Raw genomic sequence first — 24,905 nt, forward strand, 5'->3', positions numbered from 1 at the left:
ATCCATACTTTTTGGAGTCAGGGACTTCCCTCCAGGCATTATTTCATACTTGACTTGTCTGACTTACACTTGGGGATAAAATGAGTTAGGACAAGGTCTTAGATACCACATTCTCTTACTGGGAAAGAAAGCCAACTTGCACAACTTAGGCTGGCTCATGTTTCTTGTTACACAGGCACTAAGAAGCAGCAGTTGCCATGAAATACTTTATTTAACCTTTACAAAAATGTTTTCTTAGTATGGCAAGGCAGTTCAGTTAAATAAAAATAAATAACTCTAAGAAGCTTGGATTTCTTTTATACACATATCTATTAACGTCTTGATTTTCTTTTGCTAATTAAAAATTAGAGAAAATTATTGTAATTACTCTAATCAAAATGTTGAATGGGAATAAATTAAAAGAAGCCCACAAAAAGACTTGATTTAATCTTAGGGTACATTTTTTAAAGTCCTTTATTGGACATTAAATGAAACTTTACTACATGAAGAATATTATACTAGGGAACAATTTTAATTTAACTGATATACTATGTTCAAGTTGTTGGGGATGTTCTTGTTTGTACAATTGTTTACTGGGCCTTTGAAAACTTCCAAGTTTCAAGATTTCAAGCTCAGAAAATTTCATTATCTTAGGCATTAGGATTTAGATTGGGAAGATTTAAAAGTCATCTGTTCCAGTCCCCTAATATAAAATATATATGAAGCCTCAAGATGTCACACAGGTGGCAAATTGCCAAGTTCAGATTTGAGCCCAAGTCATCTGACTCAAACACAATGTTCTTTCCACTATACCATACTACCCATCATTGTCTTAGACATCACATATGTGCTGTATGTGGTCTTTTTGTTTTTGTTTTTTGTTTTGTTTTTTTTTTTTGGTGAGGCAATTGGGGTTAAGTTACTTGCCCAGGGTCACACAACTAGTAAGTGTTAAGTGTCTGAGATTGCATTTGAACTCAGGTCTTCCTGACTCCAGGGCCAGTGCTCTATGCACTGCTCCACCTAGCTGCCCCAGCTGTATGTGATCTTTAATCAGCTTGAGAGCCCCTGGGAAACCAAACTGTCAGCCTTATCTGTAAAGAACCACCCCCAGGTAGACTCCACTTTGACTGGCCTTCATAATGACTATGATTGAAGTGTGCTCTTCATTAGTCCATTCAATAGAAAATGGCAAAGGAGAAACTCCTATCTATTTGTTTGGCTGCCTGTTCATTAATAGCATAAATAAATGCTCAATAAGAATAGTAACACAAACAATTCATTAAAACATTCTTTGGAGATTAATTATAGATTTCATTATTACATACCATCCCTGCTTCCTGCAATCAGATTGTTGGAATGGGAATGGGATGATAGGGGCTCACCAGATACCCAGGGAACTTTAATGGGAACCATCGTCCTCTACCACCACCACCACATACATACACACACACACTCATAAAAGGGAAGGTATGAAATATTATAAGTATATAAGAAATATGCACTATTTGGTCTTCAGCTGTACTTTTGGAAAGACATCTGACCCTAAGGCCATTGCAAAGAGGCCTGGATTTGTCAAGGTGCTAATGGGTAAAGAAGTCTAAAAACTTCCTGCTACAGGAAGTCTCCGGAACCAAAGGTGGCTTTGTTTCACAAGTAAATGGCTAACTGAAGAGAAGGTTTTGTGAAAGAAAAGGAAGAGGTCATGGACTGAAAGAAAACTGATGGAATTTATCTGTGTATATGAGTAGTTTCTAATAGTATATGACATCCCATTGGTGTCGATAAAGCTAAACTGGGCTTAATGCATACTCAGAATCACTCCCTTGGGAAGCCTTAAGAAAAGGAAAATAGAGCAGCAGCATCTAAAATTAATTAGTAACAAAAACCATAAGTCTTAAAATATGAAGATGCAATTTTACCAAGGAATGTTAGAAGTTATCCTAAAGTTCATGACTTTTATAGATAGTCTTTATAAAGGCTGCTCTTTATTAGAGGTGATCAATGTCTACTGTGTCCATTTGACATGTACCTTTGTGTCCTGGCTCAAGTGGAATGCTGGGTGATGAGGAGCTAGAAACAGGGCATGATTATCAGGAGTATATGCTCTCTTCACACTAACGTTGTAGCTCTTTTGTCCGTATAAAGTGGCAGAACTGTCCCCAGTACCTGCTAGTCACATAGGTTATAAGTCCTAGGATTGCCTCTTTTTACCTAGTAGGCTCCTCCCACTCCCAAGGGGGCTACAACCCCACCACCTAACTTCTCTAGGTTTCCTTTCCCTCTGTTTAACCAATTCAAGGCTTCCCTCTGGTAGCCATGTGTTCAGCTGGGGAAAAGAGGAGCCAGCCTCAGAAGGTTGTTTTCATGCTAAGACATGGGTGGTGATGGGACAGGGCTGGTTAGGATTTAGGTAATTCTGAGTAACTTAACCCTTCCCTCAGACTCTACCACCCTGCCTTACCATTCCTCTTTTCTTTATCTTACCCTTTCTCAAACTGACCTATGTATTTCCCTTTTCTTCCAGCACACTCTACCCTTTCCTCTCATCTTGCTCCACGTGACAATTTTAGGTCTACCCACCACCGACCAACTGAATATATTAATATGTGAGCAAAACAACCTGCCAGTTCAGTCAAACAATCAGCCATGAGTGAATTTTTCATTTTTCAACTTACTTTTGTATTGTATAAGAGACTGTCAATTCTAGAATTAAACTAGTCAGTGTCTTTACTGGTGATTAAAAAAACTGTTCTACCACTGGAAAGTCTACTACATGTATGAAACAGGAAAATATTAAACATTCACAATTCTGAAGTAACCATAATTATCTTGTCAAGTCACTTCTCTTTAGATCAACATTTATTCCCTTTCTTAATTGTTTTTTCCTGTACGTAGGAATGGAGAGTTTCAGGAAAACCAATGTGCCTAACTTCAAAGTATATGTATCCTGAATAATTATACATAAATAAAAAAAAAATCCCATTTTAAACATTTTAAGAGTAGCTTGCCATTTAAAATAATCCTGTTGTGAGTCCTCTATCTTCCTTTAATTTATCTTTTGTGTAAATTTGGATTTTTATATATTAGATTTGCTTTAAAAAAAAACAGGAGTACTTGCATATATCTCATTATCATGTACAAAATGTGCAATCCAAAATAACCAGTGTTAATTCACTGCACTTTCTTATGATTCCTTTGGCTAACCGCAGTTATTGTTATTTTGGCTTGGTCTATGTGTTCTAGCCAAAGACTGAACAGAGGTTGATGTCTGCAGCAAGAAGGAAGCATTAGAAAATTCTTGAATAAGAGTTGTTTATTTGTTCTCTCTTGAAGGATAAACATTCTTACTTTGAGAAAGATTATGTACTATTATTTTAGGTATTATTATGTAAAAATATTGGTTGAGCCCTAGTCCATTATGAAAATAAAAAAAGTGAAATTCTAACCTTACTGTGGAAATTCAAATGGATGCAGTCATTCATTCAGCAAAGACTTAGTGAGTGCTTCCTATATACAAGGAACTCTGTCAGGCACTAAAGAAGACTCAAAGGTGAATACAACATATTCCTGCCTGATAAAACAATATCTCCGCCCTCAAGGAGCTTACACTCTAGTAAGGAGTGAGGATATGTACATAAATAGGACCATGCTCATTTTTTATGCCTATTGGTTATTTTTTTTCTTGGCTTATTGATAGGCTTGTTTTTACAAGACAGTCATTTCCTAATATATCTCTCCCATCACCACCACCATTGACACCCAACTCCTGCAGCAAAGAAAAATACTCATTGTATCTGACAGTGTTGATAACATTTTACACCCACAGAATGAGGCAGCATGGCATAGTGAATAAAGAGCTGGTCTTGGAGTTAGGAAGAGACCCAGTTTGGGTTCTACCTCAGATGCTTAATTACAGTTGGATTACATGGGTCAAGTCCTTTCACCTCTTTGAGCCTTAATTTCCTTATCTCTAAAATGGGAGTTATAAAAGTACCCCTTTCACAAGGTTGTTGTGAGACTCAGACATATAATATGTTTAAGACTTTTCGCAAAACTTAAAAATCCATGCAAATGTTTTCTGTTACTATCATCATCATCATTATTATTGTCCCCTTCCACTCTTCCAAGAGAAATATATTTTATCATCTCTGCTCTGGCACTGTAAATGATCATTACATTTAATAAGAGTTCTTCTACCTTTTAGTGTTATTTCAATTATAGTACTGTAGTTTCTATAGTTTTGCTTTTTTTCCACTCCACCAATTCGTAGAAGTCTTTACGTGTTTCTTTGAGTGCCTCAAATGTGTATTTCAGTAATATACTGTGATATACACATATCACAATCTCTTCAGCCATTCTCCAGTGATGGTTAGTTTCTGACTCTTTCTAGTTTTTTCTTGCTACAACAAATATAGCTTACAAATATTTTTGTATATATGTGGCTGGTGTTTCTGTCTTTTACCTCCTTGGACTATGTGTCCAAAAGTGGGATGAATGGGCCAAAGATTATTAATAACTTAGTTGCTTCTCACATAATTACAATTTGTTTTCTAGAATGGTTAGGTAAATGCACAGTTCTACCAACAGAGTATCAGTGTGCCTGTCTTGTGGCAGCAGTTCCAGCATTGATTGTTTCTATCTTTTATTATTTTTTCCACTTTGATAAAACCTCCTAATTTTCTAGCTGAGAAACTTGAACCTCAGCAGGATGAAGTGACTTACCCAGGGTCATCCAGGTAGGCAGGAAGAGAAATGAGATTTGAATCCAAATCCCTTTGGGGCCAGTGCTCTTTCCATTAATAGTAGTAATAAATAATAGCTAACATTTATATAATGCTTATTACATGCCAGGCACTGTGCTAAGCACTTTCCAATTATTATCTCATTTGATCATTGTGTGATATTAGCTTTGGACACCCATTATTCTTGTAGTTGAGGCCCTGAAGGAAGGCAAAGCAACTGGGACACTTTAAAATATAAGCATTTTCTCTACCTTTTGCTACCCACACTGAAAGAGTGGGTCAGCACACACCCCAAGGCTGTTTCTATATCCGTCCCTTTTCATTTCCATTCAAATCAACAGACTTTGATTAAGCTCTTAATATATTCAAGAAAGCTTGATTCTAGATTGAGCGATTAATAAGGCACAGCTCCTAGTCTGAAGGAACTTATAGTCCAGTTGGGGAAATAAGATAGAAACACAAATAACTTTGATAGATCAGATTGTGATGTGGCACGCTGGAAACAATCCTGGACTTGGAGACGAAATACTTGCCTCGACTTTACATTTTGTAGTTGTGATCTTGGTCATGCAATCTTGGACACTTAATCTGCCTGAACCTGCAGGCTATAATAATACGTGTACTGCCCACTGAACAGGTTGTTGTGAAGATCAAATCAAATGAGATAATGTATGAAGTCAACTTTATTTCCTAAACCTTTAAGTTCAAGTCAAATGATGAAGCTCACAGGTGTTGTACTTTCCCAGTGTCATGCAGAGCTTTGAATTGGTAGTATGGTGCTTACTTAATCGTTAGTAACTCCTTAATTTGAGTTGTTGTAATGTGAGTCCTTGTGACTTCAGCCATGAAGGACATAGATGTCACCAACATGCAGTCAATGAGGTCCTGTACTCTGACCCGACAGAGGCAGCACTGGCTGAGAGGTAGCGTGCTGGGCCTGTAAACACGAAGACTTGATTTTAAATCCTCTATTTGCCGGCTGTGTGATCACAATTCAAGTCCTTCCTAGTGATACATCCTCTCTGTAGGACCCGTGGCCAAGCACTGAACCCTTCAGTGCACACATGCAGCTTTCTAAGACCGTCAATTGCAAGGTCATTTCCTAAACTTCCTTGGTGGAAAGAGTTTTCCCATAGGGAGTTACCTAGTGGATAAAATCACAGATCCAAATAATAATAAAGTATCCCTCTTGCTAAATTATAAGCTTCATTAAGGAAGAGACTGTATCTTAATCATCTTTATATCTCACCCTGTCTTGATACTAAGGATACTTAATCAGAGTCTAATGAGTTGAATAATTGTTGTCACTGGGTAGATCTCAAATATACTGATAATGGTCTCTTATTTATCAGCAGAGCTTGTGATTATGTATATGCTCTGTTCAGTGCTTGGCAACCTTATTGAACAGGTATCATGTAGTCAGTTTTCCAGGCAATGAGGTGGTTCAGTGGATAGAGTACTGTACTTGGAGTCAGGAAGATCCTTGTTCAAATCTCAGATACTCACTAGTGCTGTGATCCTGAGCAAGTTGTCTAACTTCTCTGTGTCCCAGATTTTTCATCTGCCAAATGGGGATAAGAATAGCATCCACCTCACAGGACTGTTGTGAGGATCAAATGAGATAACATTTAGAATGCTTTACAACCTTAAAGTGCTAAATTATATAAATGCTAGCTATTATTAGTATTACCAAAGCCAGTGGTTTTTATCTGTACTTGGGCAAAACTATCTAGACAGCATTGAAATTCCCTCTGGAGATTAGCTTATTGAACATTAGTACTCCTGATCCTGATAAATCTTCTCCTGATCAGTTTACCCTCGCTGCTAAGTGCGTGCTGATAATTTTGGCACTAGTGCAACCATTCAAAAGTAGGTCTAAGTGAGTGGTTCCCAACCTTTTTTTGCTGCAGCTGTAAATTAAGACTTTACTAGACTTTAAGCTCTATTAGGGCAGGAATCATGTTTTAGCTAGTCTTTGTAGTTTTCCCAGCATTTAGCAAGGTGGTCTGCATAAGTGTTTGATGAATTGGGTTAAAGTTTTGCAACCTGAAGGGCTAAAAAGTAACTAAAATAAATAAAGCCAACTGATGAAACTCTTATGGAGCAGTGATTGTCCTGATGAGAAAACAGTGCTTGAGCCTTTAGGTTACTCACCAGAAGGAAGGTTGAATGCTAATAATGGCAGTGCCCACCTATGTTAAGCTGGCTTACCTTCTTAGCATTGTCACTGCATAGTGAGATCATCTGATCCAGGGCTTCTTAACCTGGAGGCCACTATGTTTTATCACAATCATATTGTATATTCATACCATTTCCTGCAATACTTATCATATTTACTAGGGGGGTGGTTATATACCTTTTTCCTGTGATGGTCATTTTAGAGTATAGTGTAGGACTCTACAGTCATCACATGCACTTTTCCTGATGTGCCCAGGTGTGTGCTTTGTCATAGGCCTCTTGGGGCTGCCTTATACGTCTGCCTTCGTAATCCTTTTGGATGGCAGCCTCATGGCAGGGCAGGGTAGGGCTTTGGAGTCCAAGCCAGCAGAATGGATGGGACAGAGCCCTAGACAAGAGTGTAAACACATGGGTTCAGCTTCTGGCCTCGCTACTGACTAGCTTTCTGAGGCAACTTATTAGCTATGTAATCATCAGCAAGTGACTTCACCTTGAGCCTCAGTTTCCATTTGCACAATGGGAAGAATGTTATTTCCAAGGCTTGTTCTCCAGGGTTATTATGAGAAAAAGATATTGCTATCTTGAAAGTGAGCTGTTACCATTATCATAACTCCACACAGTAATGCTTATTGACCAATCAAAAAGGCCACAAGATTACAAATTTTACTGAAAGACGAACATTCCTGTAGCCTTGCATAGTATTAACAAAAACTTAAACTTTATTTGGTTCTTAAAAAAATGAACATTTCACTGATTTATAATTTTACTTCAAAACTCAGTTTATTTTTCCTCTTCCATTACCTTACTATAACAAACTATAGGAAGCCTGCATGATGTAACTGAAAAATAATTCATCATTATTCATCACTCAGTTATCATTTGTTTGTATTAGATTGTGTCCTGTAAGTGTAAAAGGATATTTAGGGCTTTTGGCTTCTAGCTTTGAAATGCAGCAACATCAAGCACCAGCCATTTTCTGGAAAGGTTCCGACTTAATTTTTTAGAGATGTTTTGTATTCTCTGGACAATCTTTGAAATTTAACATGATCTACTCAGGGCCACTTAAAAAGCAATAATAAGCAAGATAAATTTTTTATTTTATTTTCATGCTAATCTAATGGTGTGAAACATAATGTCAGTTTCGCTTGGGATCATGCATTCCTAATACATGACCTAAATCTGCTTAATTTGCTTTCCAGATATTATCTTGCATAAGATAAGGCTTTGTATTACTTTTGAAACATTGTAACTTAATTTTCACTGGGAATGCTCATCTATTATATTATGCTGGGAGTCTCCTTGATGCTTCTGCTTTAACATCGGAATGACTGAATTGTGGTCTGCAGGGAACATATTAACTTACAACCTAATCTGAAATATCCTTACACATGTAAAACACATCAGTGTATTAGAAAGATTATTAGAAATGTGAATCCTTACAAAATATTTGAAGCTTTTCCCCAAGTGGTCCTTGGTTAAATACCCAAAGATCCTAGTGTATTATCCACAAGCGTTAGTATAAAACATCAGGAAAATACTGTCTTTTAGAGTTGCCTTATTTTTCATTAGGAGTCAATAAGAAAGGCTCTGTGAAGTATAGAAAGAAGGATAGCCTCAGGTCAGGAAGAGCTCAGCTCCAGGCCTGCTGCAGACACACGGTACCTTTGCTGCTCTGGGAAATCTTTTAACCTCTCAGTGCCCCTAGGTAATTCTCTAAGGCTATCAATTGCAGAACAATTTCTCCAGTGCCTGGGTAGGGGAAATTTCCTCTCGGGGAATTCTTTACACAGATTAAGTCACCCAGCTGGACCTTCTCCCCCAAAAAAATATTTGATGTTTAATCTTTGGAAACGTAAAAAGTTGATCCAGTTAAATCCCAAGTTTTTCCTTTTGTGTACATGTTGATTTACTGAATTTGAGTTGTTTCTGACAATAGTTTTGTGTAACTATTGTTTTCTAAGATTTTTCTGTTTTTAGAAAATATCTACTACGCATATGTATAGGATCATATTTTCCCTAAAGGTTGAGGGCAAGGAATGTGAGTGAAGTATTTGAGATTGTTCTGATTGTTAAGTTCTTGTTTAAAAAAGAACGTTAGAAAAGTATGTTAGCCTTGTACCATTGTAAGTTATGGGAAGTTAGTGGAGAGTATAATAATAAATTAATGGGCAAAATAAGGGTGGAAATGAAGCCAAATTTCTCATTGTGATTATAAAAACAAAATTGAGGCAAGAGCAATTTTTACAGACATTTCTTTAAAAGGCTAGAAATATATTAGAGTTTCTAGACATTTGTTTAGTACGTTGATCATTTCATATTTTAAAGTATTTTTTTCAAAATATTTACTTACTGTACCTTCTTCTATCCCCTTCCTTAATGTCCCCTATTTTCATAGTTTTTGGTTTTGTTTTTCTTTTCTCCTTATTCTAACCACTCAGGAATTCTCCCTTTGGACATAACTGTGGGTGGTCCTCACTGCTATTATCCCCAGGCCCATGATCAGCAGTTCAGTTTTATTTTGTATTGAAAAACTGAGTTGAAAGTTGCCTATGCTCCCACTTAAGTTTTTCAGTGGAAAAACTGCAAGTCTGGTCAGGTTGCCAGAGGAGCACTGGGGGGGCCTGCTAGGAAAAAAAAAACATAGCCACTTGGGACCTTCCAACTAGTGTGGCCACTGTAAACCTGGCTTATTGCTTCTTTTGGTTCCCATTGAAAAGTTCAAACAAGAGTGTCTCTCATTTGACTGGTTTTTGCAATGGAAAATTTAGTAAACCAAAAAGAAGAAAAATCCTGCCTAAAACAAGTAGATGGATAAGAAATGGAAAAGAAAAATCCTTAAAGAAAAAAGAGATTGGAATGGGGGAAGAAAGGAAAGTTTCCCTTAACTCCCCGATGTTCATCTCTTCAATTCCTACCATCTCTACCTTAGCTCACACCCATATTTTTCCTTGCATCGTCTCTTAGATGATTCCCATGCAGTGAGTCTTTTTCCCTTTGCAATATATCTTGCATACCAATTCCAGATTAATCTTTTTAAAATAATTTTTAAATTATGTCACATACTTTGAAGGAGCTCAAAACTCTTCGTTGGCTTCCCATTGCAAGGGTAATAAAGTATATAAACTCCTCACCCCAACATTTAAAACTTTCCATTATTTCTAATGCCATCTCTTACTACTCTTACTCTGTTCCCTAGCCAAACTGGACTATTCACGATCCCAAATATACCTTTCCTCTTTCCTACCTCCATACCATTGTCCACATTATTCCCTCCACTTAAAATGCCTTTCTTTCCCACATACATATAGTTAGAAATTCATCTTCACTGATCTTTCTAATCCAAGGGCTCTTATTTAACTTCTAAAACAATATATTTTGATAGCTTCATTACAATATGATTAGTTTTCTTTGCAATCCTATATAATTTTGCTTTATGCTTTTAGAAACTTTCTTCTGAGGAGCCCATAGGTTTCACCAAACTGCTAGAGTCCATAGCACACACAAAAAGTTAAGAACCCCTGCTGTACTCAGAATTGATTCCTCTCCACTTTGAACTGTGCTGACCCTTGGTTTATATTTCCCTTTAGTCACTGACTTCTGGCTTTCTTTTTCTTTTTTTTTTAAATTATTACTTACTTGGTGCAGTGAATAGAGAGCTGGGCCATGAGTCAGGAATACCCGAGTTCAGATTCAGTCTCAGAAGCTTACTAACTGTGCACCCCTGGGAAAGTCACTTAACCTCTGTCTCTATTATCTCATCTGTAAAATGGGAATAATAATAGCACCTACCTCCCAGGATTGTTATGAGGACCAAATGAGATGGTAATTGTAAAGCACTTAGCACAGTGCCTGGCACATAAGTGCCATGTAAATGTTAGGTATTATTGTTTTTATCTTGTGTTAGTTACCTATGTACATCTCTCTTGCTAAGTTCCTTGAAGATAGGAACCACTTCTTGGTAACCTTTCTGTCTCTCACAGTGCCTCATGAATGCCCCCAATGAAGCTCTTTTGAATGAATGAAGGAATGAATGAATGAATGAATGAGGGGGGTGAGTGAGTGAGTGAATGAACTTTCACTTGAACTGGTCGGTTGAACACAAGTTGTAAGAATTTTAATCTTGATTTTATGATTTGCAAAAGATGGGGGGGTGGGAAGCAGGAATGAAAATGTATTTGTTTTTCAAGTGAAGACATTTCAGTGACTATATGAAACCAAGCAGATTTGTTTGCAGTAAATCCAGGGCTTATGTCCAGCAACAACAGAATTAATTTCACAGCATCACTGAAATCTCAACAGAAGTGAAAGCAAAGCTCTTCCCTTTCCCCCCTCTATCACCCCAACACCTTCACTTGCACTGTAGTGGGCCCACAGTAGACACCAATGCACATCATCTTTTTAAAATTGGAGTGCAGTGGTCACCACTGCTGTGGTTGCAGTTTGTGGTGAATGGACTAGGTAAGTAAAGGACTCCCTTTAGCTCCTGAATTTATTTTCCTGATCTCTTGAAATTTTTCTGAGGAAAAACAATAGAGATTTCCTTTGTTAAGAACGTGTGGGATTCCTTAAGCACTTGAATAAGTCAAATTACAGTAGAATTTAGATGCTTTAATGAGGAGACTGAGCACTCCAAAAACTCAACTAATGGCACATTAGGGAAGGAGTGTGACAAATATGTTTTCTTCACTTTGTTTCTTTTCTGTGGGAACTGATTCCAAAGGCATCTGAATTTTCATAATTCAAAGAACAGTCATTGCTGTGCCAACATTCTGATAATGAGTAGCTGCCAAACGAGAGTTGACAGTGTATTTATTCCTTGGTGACATCCAGTCATTGAGCGAGTTGGTCCCACATGGGGGCTATTGAAAACTGAGTTCATATGCAAATACTAACAGTGTCAGTTCTGTCTCTTCTCTGAATAGTAAATCTGTCTTTGGAGCACATGGAATTTTCACTAAAATATAGCTGAAGTTGACCCTTAAGTACCTTGCCTCATTATTTCTTTGTCATTTCCAGCTACTAGTCTCTCCAAAGTAAACAGCTTTCTTGTTTCTTTTAGTTTTCTGTGTTCTCTGAGCTCTATTCCCAATTGCCACTATAAAAAACTGAAATGGTTCCAACCGTGGCTATTGTTTTTTCTTTTTTCTGTAACTAATATTTAAACATCAAAGACACTCTGAGCACTTTTATGTCAGGGCATATGTATATAGAACCATATTTTCCCTCAAGGTATTTGCTTTCCTGGATATTTTTGTAGCTGGTGAGCCTGCATTTAGCAGTCATTTGAAATCTTAACTATCTTTCCTCTAGGGCTCCAAAAAACACCTACTGCTGGGGACTCATTTAGTTTTGCACTAACATCAAAAAAAAAAAAATCACCCTGTGATAACCAGTGACCTTCATCATTGCATTTATGAAGACTTTTTTGTCTTAAAACCAGATGATCCTTAAAAAAATTTTTTAAACTGACATTTTTATTATAATAATTCCCAGCTACTGTAATTAGTCTTTATTTTCCTCTTTCTTAATGTCATTATTTTTTAGTACATTGTGACAACACTTATAATGCTTTTAGGAAGAACTGCTTTTTGAACATAAATAAGAAAAAGCATTTACTTAAGAGAAGATTGTCCATTCGAGGCACAGTGGGTTATCTTGATGTGGAAGAAAACATAACTTCTGGGATATTGTAATTATAGTTTCTTAGTAATAATTCAATTTAACAAAACCTCATTAAACACCTACTATGTGGAAGGTGGTTCGCAGTGGGGTACAAAGACAAAAATGAATAGTTCACTACACTCAAAAAGCACATGTTCGACTACTTCTAAATGCTCTATTGCTACTAATACTGACAATAATGATAATAATAACTCATTTTATAACATCTACTTTGCACTAAATGACTTTGTAAAGTAAACATCATATATCTATCCAGTTTACTGATAAGGGAAGCCCTAAGATGTAAAATACCATTCTCAGAGTCACACAGCTAATAACTGGGAAAGGAAGGACTCAAACCCAAGACTTCTGACTCTAGAAACAGTGCTTTCCCCATTATACCAGTGCTATTTGTGTGTGTTTTTTAAATTTATTTATGTATGCATACATGGTATTATGTAATTTAATTTAAATACGCTTTCTGAAGGAACAATTATTTTATCTTCTCTCTACCCACATTCAGCTGCACTAATTTTCTTGTGTTTTATAAGCCAAACAGGGCTGATTGTTATAAATATTTGAAAGAAAACTAATGGCTACCAAAAAGTGGCTCCAGATACCTTATATATTATTTTTCACCCTTTTTATGTTAATAAATTTTGTCGTAATGCATCATACAGTTTGCTAGTGCATTCACAATTAAAACCTTCACAACATACAAGATATTTAAGCAAAGCAGCAGAAAAGAGTGATTTCAATTGTCTAGTGTGGGCTGCTTTAACACTTTAAGAGTTTAGCATTTATTAAAAGAAGGATCAAGTGGGTGCCTTATAACTTAGTATCAACATTATCTACTGAGTTTAGTTGTTCTTTAAGACTATTTTTATTGATTTGGTTTTCACATCATATTAATTGATCTTTTGGTTTTCTTTTATTCTGCATCATTTCTTAAAGGTCTTTCCACATTTCTTTGAATTCTCCCTATTCCTTTTTCCTTACGGAATAATAATAGTCCATTAACTTTATATACCGCAATTGACTCAGTCATTCCAGAGTCACTGGGTACATGCTTTTGTCCAACATTTTTCTCTTACAAATAGTGTTGCTGTGAATATTTTTATACAAATCAGTCTTTTCTTCATGTCAGTAACCTCCTAACCCCATAGTGATTTTTCTGAATCAAAGGGCATGAACAGTTTTATCACTTTTCTTGCATAATTCTAAATTGCCTTCCAGACAGTTGGACCAATTCACAGCTGCACCAGCAGTAAAGAATTAGTGTTTGTTTTTCCTTGCCCTTGACAACATTGAATTTTTCCATCTTGTGCTATTTTGGCCAATTTGATGGATATGAAGTTTTGATCAGTTATTTTAATTAACATTTCTCTGATTATTAATGATTTTAAGCACTTTTTGAAGATGCCTTTTCACAATTTACACTCCTCATGAAAAATGCTCATGTGTTTTGACCACTTATCTATTGGAGACTGGTTCTTAATCCTATAGGAAGGTGATGTAAGATGCTGTTCTAAAACCAGTTTCTACCAGACTGCTAGCCAATTTTCCCAGTGGTTCTGGCTGAGTAAAAAGTTCTTTTCTTTTTTTTATTGTTAACAATCATCAACAAATAAGACTATTTCAGTTTATAAAGACGACTTTTTTCATTATTTTACTGGATATTCTTGGCCTTTTGTTCCTCCCTTTGAATTTTATTAATATTTCATCTGATTCTATTAAGTGTCTCATTAGTAATGGGAGTTGTGCAAATCTGCAGATTAATTTAGCTGGTATTATTTTTACTACATTGATGTGGCCCAGTCAAGAACACTGAATATATCTCTGCACTTATTTATATCTTCCTTTATTTCTATGAAACTTGTTTAGTAGCTCAACTTATATGCATCCTACATGTGGTATTGTAGGTTAACAGATAATTAATGCATTTTGTTGTTATTTTCAATGGAATTGCTCTTTCTTTGTCTTTCCCCAAGGTTTGAACAAAATTTAACTGCAATTAAAAATTATTTTGTGGTTCATTTTGTATCCTACTACTTGGCTGAAGTTTTTAATCATCTCAAAATTTGCTGGTTCTCTAGAATTTCCTGAGTACCATCATATGCTCCAAATATATGTCCAGATTTGTAATTTCATCAGTGTAGGGAGTTGCCTGGTGAGGAAGCACTTCCTGCCAATGCAGATCGTCAACTCTTCTGGAACTTATAATTTTAGCAAGTTTCCTGGGGCTCTAGGAGGTTAAGAGATTTGTTCAGGGTCACACAGCCAATGTGTGTCAAAGACTGAACTTGAACTTAAGTCATCCTGACTGATGCCAGATCTCTATGCCATACTGCCTCATTTTATCACTCAATCAGCTAGCATTTATTAAGTATTTATTGTGTTCTATACACTGTGATAAGCACTGGATATATGAAAAAAAGGCAAAGAAACAGTCTCTGCTCTCAAGAAGCTCAGATCTAATGGGGGAGACAATGTGCAAACAACTATATACAAACAAGCTCTCTGTGAGATAAATTGGGAGTAGTATTTTAAGATTAAGGAGGTCTGGGAGAGGCTTCCTGCAGAAGGCAGGATTTTAGCTGAGACCTGAAGGAGGCCAAGAAGTAGAGATAAGGAGATAGGGGGTTCCAGGTGTGAGAGACAGTCAAGGAAGACTGGCGTGTGCAAGGACAAAGAAGGAGGCCAAAGTCACTGTATTATCCATAGAAGAGAATAAGTTGTAAGAAGACTGAAAAGGCAGGAAGGGGCCAGATAATGAAGGGCTTTAAAAGGACCATATGATTGTGGAGGTGATAGAGAGCCACTAGAGTTTATTGAGTAGAAGGGTGATATGGTCAGACCTAGACTTAGGAACATCAGTTTGGCAGCTGAGGGGAGGATGGACTGCAGTGGGCAGAGTCATAATAGGCTAGGCATGAGAAGATGAGGGTCTGCACCAGGGTGGTGACAGTATCAAAAGAGAGGAGGGGGCATGCATGACATGTTGGGAAGGTAGAAACAAGACTTGATAATTATATATGAGGAGTGAGAGAAAATGAGGAGTAAAGGATGACACCTGAGTTGTGAGACTGAGTGATGGGAAAATGGTATTGTCCTCCATCTTAAGAGGGAAGTTAGGAAGAGGGAAGGGTTTGAGGAAATAGACTATGAGTTCATGTTTGGACACGTGGAGTTTAGGGGGTCTATGAAACTTCCAGTTTGAGATGTCTGAAAGGCGGTTGGAGATGTGAAAGGGAGGTTGGGGCTGGTCAAGATCTGTAAGTTATCTGCATAGAAATGATCATTGAAACCATGGGACCTGATGAGGTCATCAAGTGAAGTAGTATGGAGAAAGGAGAGAAGAGGGCCCAGGACAAAGCCTTGAGGGACTCCCATGATTAGTGGGTAGGACATGCATGAGATCCAGCCAAAGAGAGAAGGAGCAGTCTGATGGTTAGGGGAGAACCAAGAAAGAGCAGTTTCACAAAAACCTGGAAAGGAGAGTATCAAGGAGAAGATGGTTGACAGTGTGAAATGCTACAGAGAAGTCAGGAAGGATGAGAATTGAGAAAAGTTTGGCAACTGAGAGGTCATTAGTGACTTTGAAGAGAGCCGTTTTGGTTGAACGATGAGGTCAGAAACCAAATTGCAAGAAGTTAAGGGAAAGGAAAGAAAGTGGAGGCACCTATTGTGGAGAGCCTTCTCAAAAAGATTAGTTACAAAATGGAAGAGAGAGATAGGATGACAGCTAGCAGAGATGGAAGATCAAGTGAGGATGGGAGCAACTTGGGCATGTTTATAGGCAGTAGGGAAGCAGCCAATAAACAGGGAGCAACTGAAGATTAGTGAAAGAATAGAGTTGATATATTTATTCTTTCTTTTTTCTAATTATTATAGTTAATATTTCTAGTTAGTAATTATTCTTCCAAATAATTATTTGGCAAATAATTAGTAGGTATTCTTGCTTCATTCCTCATCTTATCAGGAAAGCTTCCAATGCGTCTCTATTGAAAATAATGCTGATTTTTGGTTTTAGGGAAATACTTTAAATCAGATCAAAATGAGTTATCAGGTAAAACCTTGTAAACCTTAAAACTGCTGCACAAATGCTGTTATTGTTATTATTATTATATCAAGGAAAGACCCTTTAGTTCCCCTCTGAGATGACCTTCTGTCTACTTTTTATGTATCTTGTACATACCTAATTATGATTGGCTCCCCCATTAGAATTTAAGCTTTTTTAGGGCAGGAATTGTTTTTTGCTTTTCTTGGTATCCCCGGAGCTTAGCACAATGCTTAATAAAATGCTTAATAAATATTTGTTAGCTAACTAACTTCCTCTGCTTGTTAGTATTAACATAAATGAGCAATGCATTTTAATAAAGGATTTTTTTTTCTGTATCCATTGACATAATCCCTTGTTTTTTCTTGTTTTTGTTATTAGCACTTCATGAGCTTAATTACTGCCTGTTGACTTAATACGGTTTGTTATACTGATTGTCTTCCTGTTGTTGTTCCTGTTTATTTTATCGTCCCCCCTGCTTTGGAAATCATGACCCAGAACCAAGTTTGACTCATTGTGTTGAGTGGTGTCCTTTCTTTTTCTAGTTGTTTTTTATAACAGTTTATATAGTGTAATATTTATTTGTTTTTAAAATGATTAATAAAATATACTTGTGAATCCATCTGAACCTAAATTTGTTTTTGTTTTTGTTTTTCTCCTCATAAGGATCCATTTGTGCTTTATGCAATTTCTCTTTCTGAGATCAGGCTGCTTAGGTTTATCTATTTCCTGTTTTGTTAATTTTGGCATTTTATATTTTTGTACATATCCATTTCCATTTTCAGTTTTGTTGCTATATGATTCAGGATAATAGTTTCTGATGATTTTCTTTATTTCCCCTTATTTGTTGTGGACCCTCCTCCCTTTTCATTTTTATTTTGTTAATTTTCCTCTATCTTAGGGATAGTGTTTAGCGATATAGGTTTTTCTCTGGTTTAACTATATCCTCTATAACTCTCTTTCACAAAAATTGTTATTGTTTCCATGATTTGGTTTTTTACTAACTGATTATTGAATGTGTTTATTCTCCATTTAGTCTTAATTATTTGTTCACATTTCATTTATGATCATAATTCTTACTGCATTATATTCCATAGTACATTATGGCTATCAGGGAAATTTTTAATAGGAAGACAAGATGGGCTTGTCACCTGGCAAGTATTTCGTCGGTGTCTTCATGTTGCCAGGAGAAAGGAAAGGCTTACAGAGCAATGGGTTGACTCCCTGTGATGAGTGTATTGGTGCATGGATGAGTTGTGGATTCCATTACTGGAGGAAGCGTCCGGACCAATGAGATCATAGATCTGTTTGAGAGTTTGAGTGTAGTTCTGGAACCTCTGTTTTGAGGAGTGAGGAGATCGGATATGCTTTACTCTTTGGACTTTGCCGCCATGCTCAGCTGCCTTCTCCCCCTCCCCCTCTGCTGCTGTCATTAATGAGTTCTTCCCAAAACATCCATTTTGAGAAAGAGCCAAGCTCATCCATTTTCATTCTCTAGAATTCGGTGTGGGTACCTTCCTCTTCTCCCACCCCAACAGCTTTTCTATTTTATGTGTTATCTTCTCAAATTAGAATGTAAGTTCCTTGAAGGCAAGAAGTATCTTTCATTTTGCATATATTTGTATCCCCAGAGCTTAGCACAGCATTTAATAAATGCTTATTGACTTGACTGCAGAGGAGTTTATATTTTATCCTGTAATTAATAAGAGGCCCCTGAAATTTATTCATCAGGGGAGAACATGGTCAGAGCTATGCTTTAGGAATATCACTTTGACAGCTGGGTAGAGGATGGATTGTAGAAGAGAAAGACAAGGCAAGGTGAGGTTCTCACATTACTACAGGCGCGAGGTGCTAAGGCCTTGTGTGTAACTGGAGAGAAGGACACAGAATATAAGAAATGTTGTGGAAATACATTTGACAAGATTTGACAACCATTTTGGCTATGTGGGGTGAAAGAGAGTGAAAAATGAGGATGAAACAAAGGTTGTGAACCTGCATGACCAGAAGGTGAAGATTGAGAAAAGGCTACCAGACTTGGTTATTCAGACTTTAGTGACAGCAGTTACTTTAGAGACAGCAGTTTCAGTCCTATTATTCCATGCATGTGTATGTGTTTGTCTGTTGGGGGAGTTAGGGGGAGCCTTTATTTAAAAAAAATTAATTGCTATTTTTGATTTTTCTATCACCTTTATTGTCAAAGTATATCCCTTCCTCCTTCCCTACCAAAAGAGCCATTCCTTGTAACAAAGGACAAAAAAAGGAGAGAAAAAAAGCATTTCAGCAAAATTAAGCAACACATGAACTGAGGTGTAGTCATTATTGTAGTCTGATTCTTTCCTTCTGCAGATTTCCCCTTTTTTGCCCCTATATTATATTGAAGGTTCACTTGTGTGCCTTTGCTATAGTTTTGAAGTTGTGCAAGTAAACAGAACTGTCTCCATCACTCAGACATCTTCCCAATCATGAGTTGTTTTTCCTCTCTGAGCCTCAGTTCCCTCTGTGTAAAATAGGAATAGAAATGAAGTCTGGCGTAGTAGAGTGTTGTACTTGGAGTCCAAAAGACCTCTTTTCACATCCCCCTCATGATCACTTAATAGTTGTGTAACCTCCTTGAGGGGTACGGGACCTCCAAAGGCCATCTACTCCAACTGATACAGGAACCCAAATTCCCTGGACAGCATTCCCCAGAAGTTCATTCTCATTCACATCCAAGGCTTTGCGTGAAGGCCTCCAGTGGGGGAGCTCACTACCTCCTGAGGCCTGCCCTTTCATTTTTTGGGAATAGTTCTACTTGATAGGAAGTATTTCCTTATATAAACCTGTACTTGCTACATTTTCTTCTATTTCTTATGATTGTTCTCTCAATAACCATTCATAATAGAAATGAACGTTTCAACAATTACACTGCCTTGTGCTTCTGAGGCTGAGTTTCTTCATTTGTAAAATTGGGACAATGATAGTCCTGACCTCACAAAGGCCTTATTAGGATCATTTAAAGTAATGTGTACAAAGCATTTTGCCAGCTTGCTTAAAGCAATATAAGCATGAGCAATTATTATTGTTATTACTATTGCTACTTGCAATAATTAATTCATAGGATTGTTGTGGTATGCAAAGTGTTCCATAAACTCAAAGTTTAAGTTCTAATATTATTACCTATGTGATCTTAGTACAGTCACTGACCTTCTCCAGGTCTCTGTTTCATCATATGTAATGTTGATTACATATGAAAGTGTTGGAAGGCATGTAGTAACCGCTACAAACTATATTTAAAAAAAAAAAAAAAGACAGCAAAGACATTTTCTTCTCATTTGCTCTAGAAGCATGCAGAATTTCCGATTTGACACATTACATACTCTTATAGATAAATGAGCTATGTCCCCAAATTACTTGTCTACCCGGAGGGAAAAATAAGAGAAAATGGCAGGTTGAGATAAAAAATAACTAGATACTAAATTTAGCTTTAATTATGTTCTAGCTATTAGAAGACTATACTGTGGGCCAAGACCAAAATCCTTTGATCTCACAATTCAACCTTCTTGCCCTCTGGATTAATGAAATGGCCTTTTCTCAAAAGCTCAACAGACCCTTTACAATTTGATGGCACAATTATTTACAAGTTTTAAAACGAGATCTGGAAAACCACATTGGTTCTATGTAGTATATTTGCTATTCTTAGTATGGTTGAATAAGCTGAAAGTGGATGAATAATACAGGTTAGAAAGAAAACAGATGCTAAATATTACAAATAGGAAGGTTTCCCAGCAATGAAACCTTCAGTTCAGTACTAGATTTTTGTTGGCAGCTTGGCATTAAGACGATTATTGTTTTTTCTCTCCAGCTGTTACACATCTGTATTGAAGGTTGGGGGAACTGGCGCTGGTCAGAGCCATTCAGTGTGGACAGTGCTGGGTCTTTTATCAGAACAATCCAGTACAAGGGCCGAACTGCCTCACTCATCATCAAGGTTCAGCACCTCAGTGGAGTACAAAAACAGGTAGGTGGCCCTGTCTCCCTAACACCACTCCCTCCCAAGGAAACCCAGAGCAGAGAGAGTACTTCAAAGCCTTGCTTTCCTCCGGGTTCTCCTAAGCCCCAACAGAGAACCTTGGCACTTGCATGCTTGTTGATGATAATGACAATAATGCTTCAGCCTTATCCCCACCTCCTTTTTTCTGGAGCTGCTAACGAGCAGCCAGACTTAGTGATAGGAGTTTCACCTCTACCTTCTGTCACCACCCACCTTCTGGTAGAGGTGTGAATGAGCTGTGAAGTGGCCAAAAGGCCTGTTTGGGGAGAGGAAAGCAAGGGGCTCTTGGGAAGCTGAATAACCGAGAGCTGGGTGCAGTAAACTGGAAAAACCAATCCCCAGGAAAGTCCTCTGGTCCTCATTGAAGGTGATGTGGATGTACAGGTCTGCAGCAGCCATTTTCTTTTCCAAGAGTTAACGTTAACTGTAGTAAAAATCCATTGCAGTCTGACTCTTGGCATATAAAGCCTCTGCTCTCAGCATATATTTTATTTATTTTATAAAACTTCCTTTTGGCCATTTTTTAAGTTCTATGAGTACAAAAGGGGCAGCGGGAAAGGGAATATCTGACACTTTTTTGTGTTCTAAAGATGTGAAAATGTGGTTTTTTAAAAGATGTTTTTCAAGCGTTGAGCATATGACAAGAGCGTAAAGGAAAAGATAGGAAGTATTAAAATCTGAAAACTGGCTCCAGAACTTGCCCACAGCTATATTTGCCATAAGAACTTTAACGTGTCCATCTGTATCCCTATTGTAACAGCACAGTCAGAGCTGAGGGGAGTGAGGGGCATGATGACCAACCCGCCATCTCTGGAAACAAAGGGGAATGTATCTTGTAGCTAAGTGAGGGTTTTTCCATTGCCATATGCCAGTGGTTAAGCAGGAAACGACTAGTAAGATGAGCAATACAAGGGATGCATTTTACGTGCATGGTTCACACCTGATCTTCAGAGAGCAGGACTTCATGTCTACCCTCAGCAAAAGGAGGAGAAGAACCTCAGACTCTTTAAATGAGCGTCTGACAGGTAACGCTGAAGACATAAAGGGTAGGACATGGTCCCTCGTGAGGTGCTGTCAGTGACATTTAAAAAAAACTCATTAAGTGCATGGGATCATAGATTGAGAACTGGCCAGTCCAGAACTTTCTGTTTTCTAGATGAGAAAACTAAAGCCTAAAGGAGTTAAATGATTTTCCCAAGGTCATGCAAGTGACAGAGTGAGAATTTGAACCCAGACCCTCTGACACCAGATTTAATGTGCTTTCTACTGAAACACTAACCTGGCCTACTCTCCAGGGCTGGTATCCTGGACTGAGCTTAACATGCTCTCTCCTGTCCTATTTCTGTGCTTCCTTCAGGGCTCAGCCAGGTGCCATCTTCCCTGCACGAAATTTTTATGTCAGATTTGTATTTACTTTTATGTGTAGATAGTGAAACTCTCCAGTAGAGTGTTACTCCTTGAAAGCAGTGAATGATTTTGGTTTTTGTATCTCTTGTGCCTAGCATGGTACCTTGCATAAAGAAGATACTTGATAAATACTTGTTGAATTGAATTGAATTGAATTCTAAGGAAGTGATCACTGTCAGAAAGGGTCAGGGAAGACTTCTTGGAGGAGGCTCGCTTTAGTAAATCACAGACTTATGGAATCAGAATGGACCTGAGGTCACTTAGCCCAGCCTACCTCCCATTCCCACAGTAATCTTTTACTTAGAATATTTGGCAGGTGGTCATCCAGCATCCAACTGAACCCCTCCAGTCAGAGAGAACTCATTACTTTATGATATAAGTTGGGTATTCCTGGCAACAGCAACAAATAACATTTACTTAACACTTTGGTTAACACTTGATGTTCACAACTCTGTGAACTAGGGAGTAAAAATATTATTATCCTTATTTTATACATCACATGAGGACCTGGAGGCTGAGAGAGGTTTCAGTGTTTTGCCTAAGATTACAAACTACTAAGGCAGAGAAATTGGGCTTAAATCTGGGTCTTTCCCATTCCAAATCCAGTGTGTTTTCCAGTCTGCCACACTAGATGCTGAAAGATAGATAGGATGTGGACAGACAAAGAAATTAGAAGATCATTCCAGGGACAGAACTGATTACAGGAATGCACAGATACTATTTGGAGAAGGGTGAGTGAACCAGCGTTGTTAGTCTTCAAGTTTAGAATCACCAAATATCAGAGTTAGAAGGAATCGCAAAGGCTCTCTTGTCTAAAAATCTGATTTAAAAAAAAAAAAATCTCCTTTACATCCTTCTCAAGGGCTCCTACTACCTCCAGAGGTGGTTTGTTCCACTTGGAATATCTCTAATTGTTTTGGATTTTTTTTCTTACACCGAATCTACATTTTTCCTTTTGTACTTTTCTACCTGTTGTTCTTCTGCCAACAAGGACAAGGAAAACAAACCTAATCCCCCTTCCACATAAATGTCCTTCAGATAATTTTAAGACAGCTGTTGTGGCCCCCTGTGTCTTCTTTACTCTAGGCTAAATATTCCTAATTCCTTCAAACAGTTTTCACTGTAGTGGGAGGTAAGGTTGGCCACCCACCTCCCACAATTATTACCCCCTAGATATGGTGCTGTGAGTCAGTTGATTTTAGTGATGAAAAAGATCTTCTCTGCAGTCCACTCCACTCTCATCTTACTGATAAGTAAACTAAGGGTCAGAAAGATTGCTACTGAAATGATGAAAGGGACAATTTCTTAGAAACCTGGGAAGACTTTTATGCAGTGATGCAGAGTGCAGTGAACAGACCCAGGAGAACAATTTGCATAATAACAACATTGTAAAGCCACATAACTTATGATTAATCAGAATTCCAGGGGACTGAGGGTAAAGCAGCCACCCACCCTAACAGATGCAGAAGGAAGCATAAAATTTTGGGTATGACTGTTGCAGAAGTTTGTTTTATTTGACTATCCATATTTATTTTGTTTTTTTGTTTTTGTTTTTCCACTGGGGGTGGTGATGGAAGGGAGAAAAAAATAAGTGCTTATGAATAAAAAAAAATAATGAAGAAAAAAAAGATTGCTAACTTGTCAAAGGTCATCTAGTTAGTGGCAGAGCACTCAACATATGTCCCCAAATATTCAGCATGTTTAAAACTGAACTTCTCATCATTGTATTTTCTCTCAAATCTGCTGTTCCTCCGGTCTTCCATATTTCCATCAATGACACCACTGTTTACCTGACTACCTGTGTTTGAAACCTCATCTGCAAATAGTCTTTGGCTTTTTTCCATTCCTATTGCTCTCACTCTAATCCAAGCCCTAATAACCTCTCTCACAGATTATTGTAATAGTCTCCTCTAACTAGTATTTGTCTCTAAGCCTACAGTGTTGTTCCCTACTGATACAATTTTCACACCACATCCAGATTAATTTTTCTTATGCACAGATCTAGTCATGTCAGTACTGTGCCAGACTTTGACTCAAGAGACCTGGATTCAAATCCTGCTTCATAAACTTGCAACTTATGTGATTATGAGCTAGTCACAATCTCTCAGAGACCCCTCCCTAGGATGCCCCCAAATTCACATTTGCAAGTTGAGGAGAGAAAAGTAGCTGCTCTGTGGATCTACACTCCCGAAACTGTGGCATATGAGCCCCCATTATTGTGCTTATCTTTAATAATCAGCTAGATTGTTAGATCAAAGCAGAACATTCTCCCTAGCACGTAAACCTGGAGCACATCCTTCCATAAAAATACACAGCACCAGTGGAAAGGGTGGGCATATACACAGAATACAATTTTAGAAGAATACTTGTATGGAACACACATGGTCCTGATAACTCACACCTCCAGCATCACAGACTTCAGAGTCCTTTCCCTTCTCATACTACTCCCGGTAGGTACGTAGGATCTCTGCAAAGCAAGTCTCTTAGACCCACTTCCTGGGCCTATTCTCTTCCATAGTTCAACTCTGAATAACCAGGGCTTACTCTCTTCTCAACCATCAAATTTCACTCTCCTAAGAATTGTCTCCTGCCTCAACTGCTGGAGCAGCTCCCTACTGGGTTCAGTGTTTCCTGCTAGACGAGTAGCTGTGCTGTAAGATGCCAGGGCTGAGGGGCAAGAAAGAAATTTCTCACACAAGACAAAGATGAAGAATGATTCCTTCTCAAGGGCTGGTTTCTTTCTTCTTTCATAGATGACTGTCTTCTCTGTGCCAAAGGTCATATTCTTCAGCTGTTCCTTCCCTCTACTGTGACCTGACTCTTTAGGACCACCACATGCATTGCT

At 37.7% G+C, this 24,905-nt stretch overlaps 1 protein-coding gene across 3 annotated transcripts in view; it reads left to right on the forward strand.

Annotated features, from left to right (window-relative positions):
* VPS13B (vacuolar protein sorting 13 homolog B) overlaps positions 1 to 24,905 on the forward strand; it is a 1,004,773-nt gene that overhangs the window by 908,266 nt on the left and 71,602 nt on the right. For all 3 annotated transcript variants that reach the window (XM_027849971.1, XM_027849973.1, XM_027849972.1), the window contains exon 44: positions 20,465 to 20,620. In XM_027849971.1, the coding sequence (XP_027705772.1) occupies positions 20,465 to 20,620 (156 nt within the window). The remainder of the gene's footprint in view (positions 1 to 20,464; positions 20,621 to 24,905) is intronic.

Source organism: Vombatus ursinus, unplaced genomic scaffold (genome assembly GCF_900497805.2).
Source record: "Vombatus ursinus unplaced genomic scaffold, bare-nosed wombat genome assembly UNPS02008961.1, whole genome shotgun sequence".
Lineage (NCBI taxonomy): Eukaryota > Metazoa > Chordata > Mammalia > Diprotodontia > Vombatidae > Vombatus > Vombatus ursinus.